At 33.4% G+C, this 13252-nt stretch overlaps 1 protein-coding gene across 1 annotated transcript in view; it reads right to left on the reverse strand.

Moving 5' to 3' along the window:
• Window positions 1-85: 85 nt before the first annotated feature.
• The window catches only part of kifap3a (kinesin-associated protein 3a), a 28128-nt gene continuing 14961 nt past the window's right edge, over window positions 86-13252 (reverse strand). The window contains exons 12-20 of the mRNA XM_073853225.1: window positions 12423-12531; window positions 12231-12343; window positions 11953-12118; window positions 11727-11852; window positions 11087-11185; window positions 10892-10977; window positions 8048-8234; window positions 6495-6588; window positions 86-1204 (exon numbers count right to left, since the gene is read on the reverse strand). Of these exons, the coding sequence (XP_073709326.1) occupies window positions 1093-1204; window positions 6495-6588; window positions 8048-8234; window positions 10892-10977; window positions 11087-11185; window positions 11727-11852; window positions 11953-12118; window positions 12231-12343; window positions 12423-12531 (1092 nt within the window). The 3' untranslated portion in view covers window positions 86-1092. The remainder of the gene's footprint in view (window positions 1205-6494; window positions 6589-8047; window positions 8235-10891; window positions 10978-11086; window positions 11186-11726; window positions 11853-11952; window positions 12119-12230; window positions 12344-12422; window positions 12532-13252) is intronic.

Raw genomic sequence — 13252 nt, forward strand, 5'->3', positions numbered from 1 at the left:
TTTCACTTCCAATCAAGTGAGGTGAGTTTCTGCTGTGCTAAAAATCCAACTAAATATGATATCTATTAAAGCAACATACACGAGGAAAGCTTTTGCACATCGATTTATGATTCATATTGCACCACATTAAATAAAAAGGCATTTTATAAAACAGTAATTAAGACAATTCCCAGGCACCAATGAAACTGAGTTTCATAAATACTAAAACGCACATAAGAGACCGGTATTATTTCAAAAGAACACTTGAGTTTGGCTACATTACAAAATACATATGAAGTTGTCAGCAGTGCACCATATAAAGCCAAGATGCATTGTAAAACTGCTACTACAGTATCAAAAGCAAAGAAACACAATCACATTAGTGAGTAGTAATGATATTAAGACTGTAAAGTGATATTAAATTGTTCCCATGTGCACTGTGCTTGTATTTAAAGTCATGTGTGCAATGTATTTGAACAAACTGTGTCCACAGGAGGGCACCACTATCATTAAAATAACCCTTAGATGAAGTCGTTTTATGTAAACATGTGCAAAACTGAATTAAATCCTATTATGGATGACAATGATTGACTATAACTATAAATACATGAGTTGCGGCTAAAGCTATAACGATAGTTTGCTTCCAGAAACCTAAATCTGAACTGTCATGCATTAAACAGACAGATGTGCTTTAATGTATAAATAGATGGTGTTTTCAACACTCATAAAATAACTCACATCACTGAAATTGCATGCAACTAAAGTCCTACTTTTGTTATATTGCACAGAAAAGGCCATGTGGTGCCGTTGGGTTTCTTCAGTGTTGACAAGCAATACACAGTAGGCTAAAGTGGATGTTGAAAATACATGATCTAGCTCAGAGAGGGCTGCAAATCATAGCTTCACCAAAGACATTCAGCTTAAAACACATTCAGACTGCGATTCACATGGAATGGAATAAATATCCACATATTACAAAGAAAGAAATACTGACGAAGAAAATCAGTAGTGTTGCTTTCATTTGAAATGAGATTAGGTTGTGAGACCTAACTAGCATCTTTTGAGATCCGTTTAATTGGTTTGAGTAGGATTCAGGTCTTCCCTGACACTTTCCTACCGTGATGCTGTGTAACCGTAATAAAACTGCTCGTCAGGACGAAAGCCGTAAGCTGTGGCAGGACGTGCTGGAGTCACACCTGTCTGTCCGTATCCGTCTGTTAGAGAACTGGAGGAGGAGAGACACAGACAGCTGTCAGCCAGTCATTTCTGTTATTAATCACTAAAACTAATGTATGTCATGTCAGTGTGTGTTTTATTAGGAAATGACTTGTATATGGGTTAAATGAAGTTATATGCATCACTAGATGGCGCACTGATTCTTCAAAACAGAGATACCAAAATTAAAACAGAACTGCTTCAAATCTACATAGTGAAAAACCAAACAAACAAATAAAAATCAATTATATTCAATTACTTTATATTACATTTATGTCATATTATATATTATTAACATATTAATATATTCTATATTATTAGGAGTATCCACAAATTAAAATGTAGATTCTAAAACCATGAGAATTATATTAATTCCTCAAGGCAATTTATTTACATTTTTTTTATTATTATTATTATTTTTATTTTACACCAGGAGTGTTCACAAAATAAAAATTTGATTCTAAAACCATGACATTATATTAACTCCTTAATGCAAATGACCAACATTTAATTAAATTTAATTTTTATTATTTATTTATTTATTTATTCACACCAGGAGATTGGAAAAATAGATTCTAAAACCATGACATTATATTAACTCCTTAATGCAAATGACCAACATTTAATTTAATTTAATTTTTATTATTTATTTATTTATTTATTTATTCACACCAGGAGATTGAAAAAATAGATTCTAAAACCATGAGAATTATATTAATTTAAGGCAAAAGAGTTTCATATATTATTTTATATTATATATTAGTAGTGTTCACAGATTAAAAATTTAATTCTAAAACATGAGAACAATATTATATTATATTATATTATAATAATTAAAAATTAGATTCTAAAACCATGAGAATTATATTAATTCCTCATGGCAAATGACCAACAGTTTCATATTATATTATATTATTTTATATTATATATTAGTAGTGTTCACAAATTAAAAATTAAATTCTAAAACATGACAATAATATAATATAATATAATATTATATTAATATAATTATTATTATAATATTATAATTAAAAAATAGATTCTAAAACCATGAGAATTATATTAATTCCTCAAGGCAAATGACCAACAGTTTCATATTATTATCATATTATTTTACATTATATATTAGTAGTGTTCACGAATTAAAAAATAAATTCTAAAACATGAGAATAATATAATATTATATTATATTACATATAATTTTTGTATTATTTTATATTATTATAATAATATTATAATTAAAAATTAGATTCTAAAACCATGAGAATTATATTAATTCCTCAAGGCAAATAACCATCAATTTCATATTATATTATATTATATTGTATTATATATTAGTAGTGTTCACAAATTTTAAATTTAATTCTAAAACCACGAGAATAATATTATATTATATTACATTATTATATTACATTATATATTAAGAGTTTTCACAAATTAAAAATGAGGGTCTAAAACTATAAGAACTATATTAGTTCCTCAAGTCAAATGACCAACAGGAAGATTTCATATTATTTTATTTTATTTATTTAAATTTATTTTATTTTATTCACACCAGGAGTGTTCACAAGTTAAAAATGACTAAAATCATGATATATTATATTAATATTATATTATATTATATTATATTATACACACCAGCAGTATTTACAAATTAAAAATTCGATTCTATAACCTTGAGAATTATATTAATTCCTCAAGGCAAATGACCAGCAGGATCTTGTCACATCAGTTGAAATGGACTAGTATGATCTGCCTCTAAATAAACAGCACCCACCCAACTTTGGCCTGTCTTCTTAAAATATGGGTTGTTTGCTTTGCCCCTTCCAGCTCCCATAATGCCGTGTTGTTTTTAGACCAAATCACTTCCAGCGATCGGTTACATGCGTTACCCCCTTCACTCCCAGTACACCCGCCCTCTCTGGGCAGCAAGCCTGTCTTTATCCTCTGAGGAACACCACTGCTGTCTGGGGAAATTTCAGACTTTGTTAAAAAGCTTGGGGAGGAGAGACTGGATGTCAAAGACTTTGGCTGAAACCGAAGCTTATAACTAACAGAATAAGTTCAAAAGGGCTGATGGGAAGTAAAAGGCAGTGTGTTATAAATAAAATGATCACTCCAAAGAGTGTCCAGGTACAAGACAAGCCTTAAAAAGTGTGTGTTTGTGTTACAATCATTCTTGCAGTGAATCATTCATCCCATAGGGATGCTGTCATCCTTTCCAGGAAAGTTGAAAAGATGACATTTTTTCAAAGGTTTCTGCAAATAATGATGTGAATAGTTACTGAAACCAACCTTTTTTCCGTATAGGGTCATTTGTCTAATCGTTTAATCTAAACCAAGTCATTCAAGATGGCGATATTGTTTATTCTTCTACTATCTTATGTAACACAGCCGTTGGCTCTTTACACTCGAGGGTCGCACACACACTGCACTTAGTGATAATCTGAAGATCTAAGGCTGGACACAGATGAAAAAAGATCCCCATGTCTGGCCCCAGAGAGTTAACACTAAGGCGAGATCCTGTAAAAAACACCCGGAAACCTCTTAACAGGAAAGTGTCTGTGTTGCCAGTCTCTTTCCTTCCTCTGGTACTTGAAAATGAGAATTCTGCAATTAGCTCATCCTCATGTCTTTCCAAATTCAACTCTCTTCCATGAAACACAAAAGGAGAAAATAAGGTGCTCTTTTCTATATAATTACAATAGACAAAGAAAATGTGTAAATCACCATAAATATTTCCATATTTTCTTATGACTGATTTGAAATGACACAAGGGTGAATGACAAAACTTATTATAACTATTATTTATTTATAAATATTTAAAAAACACTGACCTTTAAGAAAATAGTACAATAAAAATCTTCAAAAACTTTTGACTCGTAATGTTTTTTTTTTAAAGTCTCTTTGGGTCACCAAACCTGCATTTATTTGATCCAAAGTACAGCAAAAACAGTACAATTTTGAAAAAATTTTACTGTTTAAAATAGCTGTTTTCTATCTGAATATATTTTTTTCAGGTTACTTTGACGAATATAAAGTTCAGAAGAACAGCATTTATCTGAAATAGAAATATTTTGTAACATTATAAATGCCTTTATCACCACTTTTGATAAAAATTAAAGCATCCTTGCTAAATAAAAATTAATTTCTATAATTTATACTTTTATACTTTATATTAAACTCATAATACACACCAGGAGTATTTACAAATTAAAAATTAAGATTCTAAAATCTTGAGGATTATATTAACAGGAACATTTCATATTATATATATATTATTTTTTATTTTACACCAGGAGTTTTCCCAAATTAAAAATTTGATTCTTAAACAAGGAGAATTATTTTTTTAATTCCTCAAGGAAAATGACCAACATGAACATTTCACATTTTTTTATTTTTTTTATTCACACCAGGAGTGTTCACAAATAAAAATAGATTGTAAAACCAAAAGAATTATATTAATTCTATAATTAATTTTTTGATTTTTTATTTCAGATAAATGCTGATATCTGGATCTTTCTATTGATCAAAGAATCCTGAAAACATGTACTCAACAGTTTTAAATATTAATAATAATACTAAAAAATGTTTCAGCATATTAGAATGATTTCTGAATCTTCATGTGACACTGTCTGAAAACTGGAGTAATGATGCTAAAAATTTAGCTTTGATCAAAGGAATGAATTACATTTTAAAACGCATTCAAATAGAAAGCCGTTTTTTAAAATAGTAAACATATTTACAATATTATTGTTTTTGGTATATTTTGGATCAAATAAATGCAGGCTTAATGAGTAGAAGAGAATTCTTTAAAAAACATAAAAAATGTTACTATTCAAAAACTTGACTGGTAGTGTATATCAAATCAAGTGTTATCAGCAAACAAATGATGCTAGACTTTTCTCAGAGCTGACTTTAATTATGTAGCCATTTGTTCTATTACTTTAAACCAACTGGTCTCTATTAGTGAATATATGAAGTCAGTTCCCCATAAGTTCACCCAGGTGTCCCGGCAGAGTAACCACAGGTGTAGTTCATCACATTAACTGTGGACATGTTACATAACGTTTGCCAGCAGAAAGTATCTAAAGAAAGTTAAATAAATAAATTCCACTTGGTTTAACACTTTCTAATGCAACGTCTTTTAAACATTTTGTGAGGCTTGAGTGTTTAAATACTTCTTGGGTGAACTGTACTTGTTCCTGCTTGGCCCTGACAATGTTTTACTAAAAGTAAGGTTATAAAATACATTTATTTTACTTTAAAATATTTTATTAATTACCTTCCGATGTGTTTTTTGTCAAATCACAACATTCATAATGAGGAGCTCATATTTTTCAAGCAAATGCAGCCAAAAATTTGTGTTTTTCATCTGAAATAACTAAGCGTTCTTTATGTGCTAAATGAAAGATTGCTCTGTGCTATTCTATAAATAAAAGTGATTCTATTAAAGGCTTTTAAAAGAGCCGTTCCCAGTGTGTCTGGCTCCTGGCTCGGCATAGGGGAACCTAGGCTGGATTTCATTATTGTGTTAACCTGGATCTCTAACACCACACGGACAAAATGAAAACCACACTTTCAGGCCGCCCAATTCCCTGTGCACTCTCAGTGTGTTCTACAGGTATCGCTTACAAAGAGCTGTGAAAAAAAACATGGCTTCCTCTGCCGCCCCCCTCCAACTCATATTCACTTGCCCCTTATTTTTCAGCGCCTCTTCTTCTCTGACTCCATCCTTTCTCTCACAGCTCTCCCTTTTGTTAGATCAGTCTCTTTTCTTTCTGTCTAATCATTTAAAGGGGTCACTGTATTATCATTAATGCCCCCGTATCAAATAATCCCCTCTTCGATTACCGAGTTGAATATTTGGAACAAAGCTCAAATATTTTCCACACAAAGTGGGCCACACCATAAATCATAGCATCGAGTCATCACATTAGTGCTTTGCTGAAACCCCTAAACAGTAGGTATATGGCAACTGAAGCAGATTTGGAAAAAGCTGAATAGAGGGAGCTGTGTTTACTCTCAAAGCTGAGGGTATTACTGTTGGAGAAGCACTGCGGCCTGCTGGGATGCCGGAGGACTCTTTGACGCAGCTCTTTCGAGCCCTTCCTGGCTAAAGGCAACAAAACTAGCAGACAAAGGTGTGTGTGTGTGTGTGTGTGTGTGTGTGTGTGTGTGTGTGTGTGTGTGTGTGTGTGTGTGTGTGTGTGTGTGTGTGTGTGTGTGTGTGTGTGTGTGTGTGTGTGATGCAGTAATAACAAAAGCCAGTTTGACTAATTCATCATATTTCAATGTACCTGCTGGGGAAACCCTGTGGTCCTAACAGGTCTCCATTCTGGTAGTCTGTGTAGAACTCTGGACTAATGGCACCATCTGCTGGAATTATTCCATCTGCAGGAATCACAAAGAAATCGATTATTAAGTGCTAAGGCAGGGGTGAAAACTTTTGAACACAATGGAGACGTGCACATTTTTTCTTATTTCACCTAAATATCTTTTTTTTCCCCATTTAGTACTGCCTTTCAGAAGCTACAGAAGATACTTACATGTTTCTCAGAAGACAAAATAAGTTAAATTTACCCTGATCTTCAAATTCAAAAAGTTTTCACCCCCTGGCTCTTAATGCATTGTGTTTTCCTTCTGAAGCATCAGTGAGCGTTTAAACCTTCTGTAATAGCTGCATATGAGTCCCTCAGTTGTCCTTAGTGTGAAAAGATGGATCTCTAAATCATACAGTCATTGTTGGAAAGAGTTCAAATACACAAAATTGCTGAAAAACTTTTTTGCAAAATTGCTGAGTTTGTGAGACCTGAAGGATTTTTCTGAAGAACAGCGGGCAGTTTAACTGTTCAGGACAAACAAACTATCACTAAACAAAAAAAAAAAAACACAACTGTAGATCATTCAGGTAACAACACAGTGTTAAGAATCACGTGTATGTAAACATTTGAAAAGGGTCATTTTAATAAATTCAACTATTTTTTTTCTCTTGTGGACTACATGTCTTTTATGTGAAATATCTTATTCAGGTCAAAACTAAATAAATAAAAAAATAGCATTTTGTATGATCCCTGTTATTTTTGTAAAATAATTAACATTTTGCAGATTCTGCAAGGTGTATGTAAACTTTTGACCTCAACCATATTTAAATTGCACATTTCTTTGTAAACAATAAAAGGACACCTTTTCATTCATATTTTTTTTTCTTAAATCTCATTTTGTAAACTTTTGACCTCAACTGTATATATGATAGACATGCTATAGATTTTTTACTATTTTTAGTGAAACCAGAGAACCACCATAGTAGGTTAATATTAGTGACCCTGGACCGCAAAATCAGTTATAATGGTCATTTAAAAAAATCTAAATATTGAGAAAATTGCCTCCAAAGTTGTCCAAATGAAGTTCTTAGCAATGCATATTACTGATCAAAAAGTTTGGATATATTTACAGTAGGAAATTCACAAATTATCTTCACGGAACATGATCTTTACTTAATATCCTAATGGTTTTTGTCATAAAAGAAAAATCGATCATTTTGACCCATACAAAGTATTGTTGGCTATTACTACAAATATATCCGTGTTACTTTTGACTAGTTTAACTAATTAAAATGAATTAAAACCTAATTAAAATGCTAAAAACTAAAATCAAAATGTAAACTGAAATTGTCTTTTTTTCCCAAAATGCCAAAATGAGGAGTCATGTCTGATTGCTTAAAACAATATTTAAAAATCCCTAACCCAAAGTATGTCGACATGTATCAAAAATATAAAATGTAAACTCCCTATTAATAAGAACTACTATTTTAAATGCAGCTATATTTCTTAAAATCCCTGTCCAATATAACCTGCGCTGTAGAAGAGGTCTGGCCGTTCCAGGATGTCACCATTTTGGAGAAAAGGTTCTCCATCGTCTCCATACATGTAAGGTTCTGCCTCATCCATCTGCCGGTTCTCCACCATCTCCAACCACTGAGAGTTATGCCAGCGGAATTTCTCACTCTGGATCTTCTTGCCCCACTCAACATCATACTCCTGCAGACACAGACAAAGAGAACAGCCAGAGCATTAGCACAGGACACAGAAAGGCTCTGCCTGTATTGCCTCGTTGCATGTGCCATACCGAAGATGTGGGATGAATCAGGTGCGCTGTGTTGCTTGGCAGACGGATTAACATGGTAGCTGTTTATTTTAACTCTACAGGGACTGAGCGTAATAAAACCTCTTTGAGGATAGTGGAAATAGCTAAGCTATGCAACCAGGCTCTTTGATTAATCATCCCCTCATGGGGTGGAAGGCCTGGGGCTCTGATGGCCACCTGAGGCCCAAGCCTCAAACAGGCCTCATTGTCACCGGTTTGGCCCTAACGGCATGCACAGTGACACTTTCTGCCAGGGCACATATTCATCATTGTAAAGCATTAAAAACACCACATGCTGCACTCCTGTGGCCAATCACAGCGATGAATGTGGTCTGATACCCTAGCTAATCAATCTTCACATAGCTGAGCTCATGGCGTTAGTGAACATTTGGATCCAGAGCAGGTTTGGGTGTTTTAAAAGTAAATCTGAGCGGGAAAAAAAAGTCTTCAAGCGTATCCAGAAATAGCATGTAAAAATGAATTATGAATGACTTCTCCTGTCTGGGTTAAAAACCGCTACCACAAGGGCAAAAGGCTTGAGTATGACAAGACAAAAGTAGAAAAACTGGTTAAAATAAATTCAATAATATTCATCAGATTTTCATGTGTGTAACATTTAAGAATAAAAAGGAAAGTATGACCAACAACGTGTATGTGAGTGTGTGGTATTTAGCGGAGCTGCGTTCTGTCTCCCATCCACACGTGACACTAAGCAGGCATCTCCTCCTCTCTCTTTGATGTGGCTCCCCGCTTTAATGGCCCTTTCCGATCAGATGTATGGAACACTTCCCTTGGCCTCAAGACCAACCCTAATTACATTAATCTGAGGCCTGGGACAGATCACACGTGACAGAGCTGCTTCAGAACAGCTTATACATTTAACCCGCTAGCAACGGTGTTCATCCAATAGTCTTTTATGTCAAATGACCCTGACTACAAACCGCATGTGCCATATTTATCATTAGCAATTAAGTGCTGGTTAAAACAATTGGATGGACTTCCTTCTTAACTCAAACTAATAGAGGAAGAAGATGATTCACAATGTTAACTAAAACTAAAACGATTAAAACAGATTTCCGTTAATAGATACACTGCTGTTTAAAAGCTTGGGATAAGATTTCTTATGCTCATCAAGGCTACATTTATTTGATCAAAAATACAGAGAAAATATAGAATATTGTGAAATATTATTCTGATGTAAAATAATATTTATCTATTTTAATATACATTAAAATCTAATTTATTCCTGTGATGCAAAGCTGAATTTTCAGCATCATTACTCCAATATTTAGTGTCACATGATCCTTCAGAAATCATTCCAAAAAGCCTATTTATTATCACTGCTAGAAACAGTTGTGCTGCCTAATATTCTTTTCCAGGATTCTTGAATAAAGTGTTCAAAAAGACAGCATTTATTTAAAATAGAAACATTTTACAACAATATACACTACCGCTCAAAAGTTTGTGGTCAGTAAGTTTTTATTCTTTCTTTTCTGAAAGAAAACAAATACATTTATTCAGCACGGATATGTTAAATTGATAAAAAGCGAAGTAAAGACTTGATTTCTGAAGGATCATGTGAGACAATAGCTGATAAAAATTCAGCTTTGCATTGCAGAAATAAATTATATTTTAAAGTATATTGAAATGGAAACCATTATTTTATATTGTAATAACATTTTGCAATATTTCTGTGAAATAAATGCAGCCTTGATGAGCATAAGAGAGTTCTTTAGAAAAACATTACAAGTCTCACTGATACCAAACTTTTAAACAGCAGTTTAATGCTGAAAAAAATATAAATGTTCTGAAAGTTCTAAAATAAGTACAACTAAATAAATAGAAAACCTAAACAGAAGCATAAAAAAAGAGAAAAGCACTTGGCAGACTTACTAAAACTTAAACTAAAATTAAAATGAATACTAAAAATAAAGATATAAAGATATAGAATGGAATTCCATGGAATTAAAGAATAAAAAAGTCAGAATTGTGAGATAAAATTGGAAAAAAATATGTAAAATATTATATGTTTAAATGGTATTTCATCCTGTAACTGAATATTAAGTAGACAAATTGTTTAAATCAAATGTATGCTTTAAAAGCAGAGTAATCATAGCAGGTTGATCCATTAGTCTGTCCGTTTAAAAGTTTGTGTTTGGCTTCAAATGGTGTCTTTGACGACAGTATTCTATAAAAATTATTTGCATTCCAATTCTGACATCCAAAGGCATAACCTTAATTTTTTTTCTCTTATTCCATGGATTTTACCCATTTCCCTCAACTTGTTACCAGTATTTTTCTGCCACCACAATGCGCACGCAGCTGCAGGTGACATAACTGTGACATCTACTCCAAATTGGTCTATAAAGAATACTAAAATAACAATGGTTACTCAACATGAATTGGATGTAAAAAGGGTTGTGTGCATAACGGATATTTGTTTGATCATTACCAGGCCCCTCGACTCATTGACATTGACACCAACTGTTTTCAATTCTCAAAAGTTGATGTAAATGAGATAAACAACTTGAAACTGCTAGTGCATACTCACAGCAATGATGTCCAATGTATTGTCACACACTTTGCGTATTTCTGTATTTTTGTCATGCATCAGGTCAATGAGATATGCTGGAGCCTCTGATAAGTCAATAGTCAAAGACAAAAAAACTGAAATAGAAACCATGTATGACCGAAAAACAGCATCATCATCATCATCATCATGCAGGTTTTACGGGATGAAGGATACGTGTTTCTTTTATGATGACATCTCGGGTAGCCTGGTGAAACACCATTTGGTAAAAGACGTACACAATCTGACAGACAAACTCATCATCTTCTTGCTGGGCTGAGGATGGAAGGAAGAAAAGTGATTATATTTATCTACTTCCACTAACATATGACCCTAGACCACAAAACCAGTCTTAAGTAGTACAGGTATATTTGTAGCAATAGCCAAAAATATGTTGTATGGGTCAAAATGATCGATTTCTCTTTAATGCCAAAAATCATTAGGATATAAAGTAAAAATCCTGTTCCATGAAGATATTTTGTGAATTTCCTACCGTAAATATATCAAAACTTAGTTTGTGATTAGTAATATGCATTGCTAAGAACTTAATTTGGACAACTTCAAAGGTGACTTTCTCAATATTGTGATTTTTTTTGCCCCCTTAGATTCCAGAGATGTATCTCAGCCAAATATCGTCCTATCCTAAAACCATACATCAATGGGAAGCTTTTTTTATTGTTTTATATTACTGATGTATAAAGCTCAATTTCAGAAAAATGACCCTGGTTTTGTGGTCCAGGGTCACATATGTCAAAAAAAAACAAAAAACGTTAAAACAGGCACTTTAAAGACCTCTGGGCATCTGAATGTTTCCTACCATTCAACAGTTCTATTAGAGCAGGAATTATGCCTGATTTGGCCAACATTACGGCACAGGAGTCATCCATGGAGACGGTGCCAATCATGATCACCACTTCCAGAATGAGGTCATCCTCTGCAGAGCCTACAGAAGAAAATTAAAGGCAAGTCACATATCACAAAAGACTAAAAGCCTCATATATTTTCCATTGTGATGTAGAAAAGCAAACTCAACTGAGACCAACCTGGTTTGAGGTGGTCTTTGAGAAAAGGCACCAGGTTGTACTCCTTTAGCACAAGTTCCCAGTCCAGATCAGGAATGGTAAGATTGGAAAGAGTCCCCAAGCACTCAATCACAAACTCCTCCTCTTCCTTCAGTCCGATCTGAGCCGCCAAGTCTCCAACATAGTCCTCAAACACATCACATGCTTATTAATTTTCAATGGTGTAAACATCTATAAAATCTTTACAATAAACTTTATGGGTTTGTATGGGTGAATGTGTTCTCGTCTTCGACTCTCACAATGAAAAGATTTTTAGAAGGTCCATCATGTTGAGATACATTTCGGATCATCTTCATCATCAGAGGATCTTTTAGCTTCAGTGCTCTCTTCATCAGCATCTTCAGACCATTGCCTTCAATGGAAACATTCAATTAAGCACTGAGCCTGCTCTTCTGTGTTTTTCGGTTTTGCACATTTGTATCTATTCTCACCTTCACACATGATCTGGGCATTCCTCTTGTTGGCAGCCAGGTTTATGCAGAAGGAAATGAGCTCAGCGTCAATCCTCTCCTCACCACAATCAAACAACATCTTCATGACCTGACAAAACGAAACATATAGTTGTCAGCAGTCATTACTTCAGTCTTTAGTATCACATGATCCTTCAGATATAATGTGCTGATTTGGTGCTAAAGAAACATTTTTGATCAATGTTGAAAACAGCTGTGGTGCTCAATATATTTTAAGTTTTTTGATGAAAACATTTTAGGGTTTTTCTCCATATAGTGGACTTCAATGGTGCTCAATGGATTGAAGGTTAAAAATGCAGTTTCAGTGCAGTTTCAAAGGGCCCAGCCATTTAAAAGTATATAAATATTAATTATTTTAAGAAAATGACAGATCGTTTTACTAGATAAGACTCTTATTCCTTGGCTGGGATTATTTAGAGCTCTTTGAAGCTGTACTGAAACTACATTTTTAACCTTCAATCCGTTGAGCACCATTTAAATCCACTATATGGAGAAAAATCCTGGAATGTTTTCCTCAAAAAATGTAATTTATTTAAAATAGAAATATTTTGTAACATTATAAATGTCTTTACTGTCACTTCACTGATTAATTTAATGCATCCTTTCTGAAAAAAGGTATTCATTTCTTTAAAAAAAATACTTACTGACCTCAAAGTCAGCTAGTGTGTGTATATGTTCGATTTTAGACCAGTTACCTCATACCCAAAAGCTTCAAGCTCAAGTGTGCCCTTCTTTTCTAAAAGATCCAACTCAACAAAGTCAGCAAGCACCTTGAAGTCCTGACCCGCCTA

The sequence above is a fragment of the Garra rufa genome, chromosome 13, assembly GCF_049309525.1.
Source record: "Garra rufa chromosome 13, GarRuf1.0, whole genome shotgun sequence".
NCBI classification, from domain to species: Eukaryota; Metazoa; Chordata; class Actinopteri; order Cypriniformes; family Cyprinidae; genus Garra; species Garra rufa.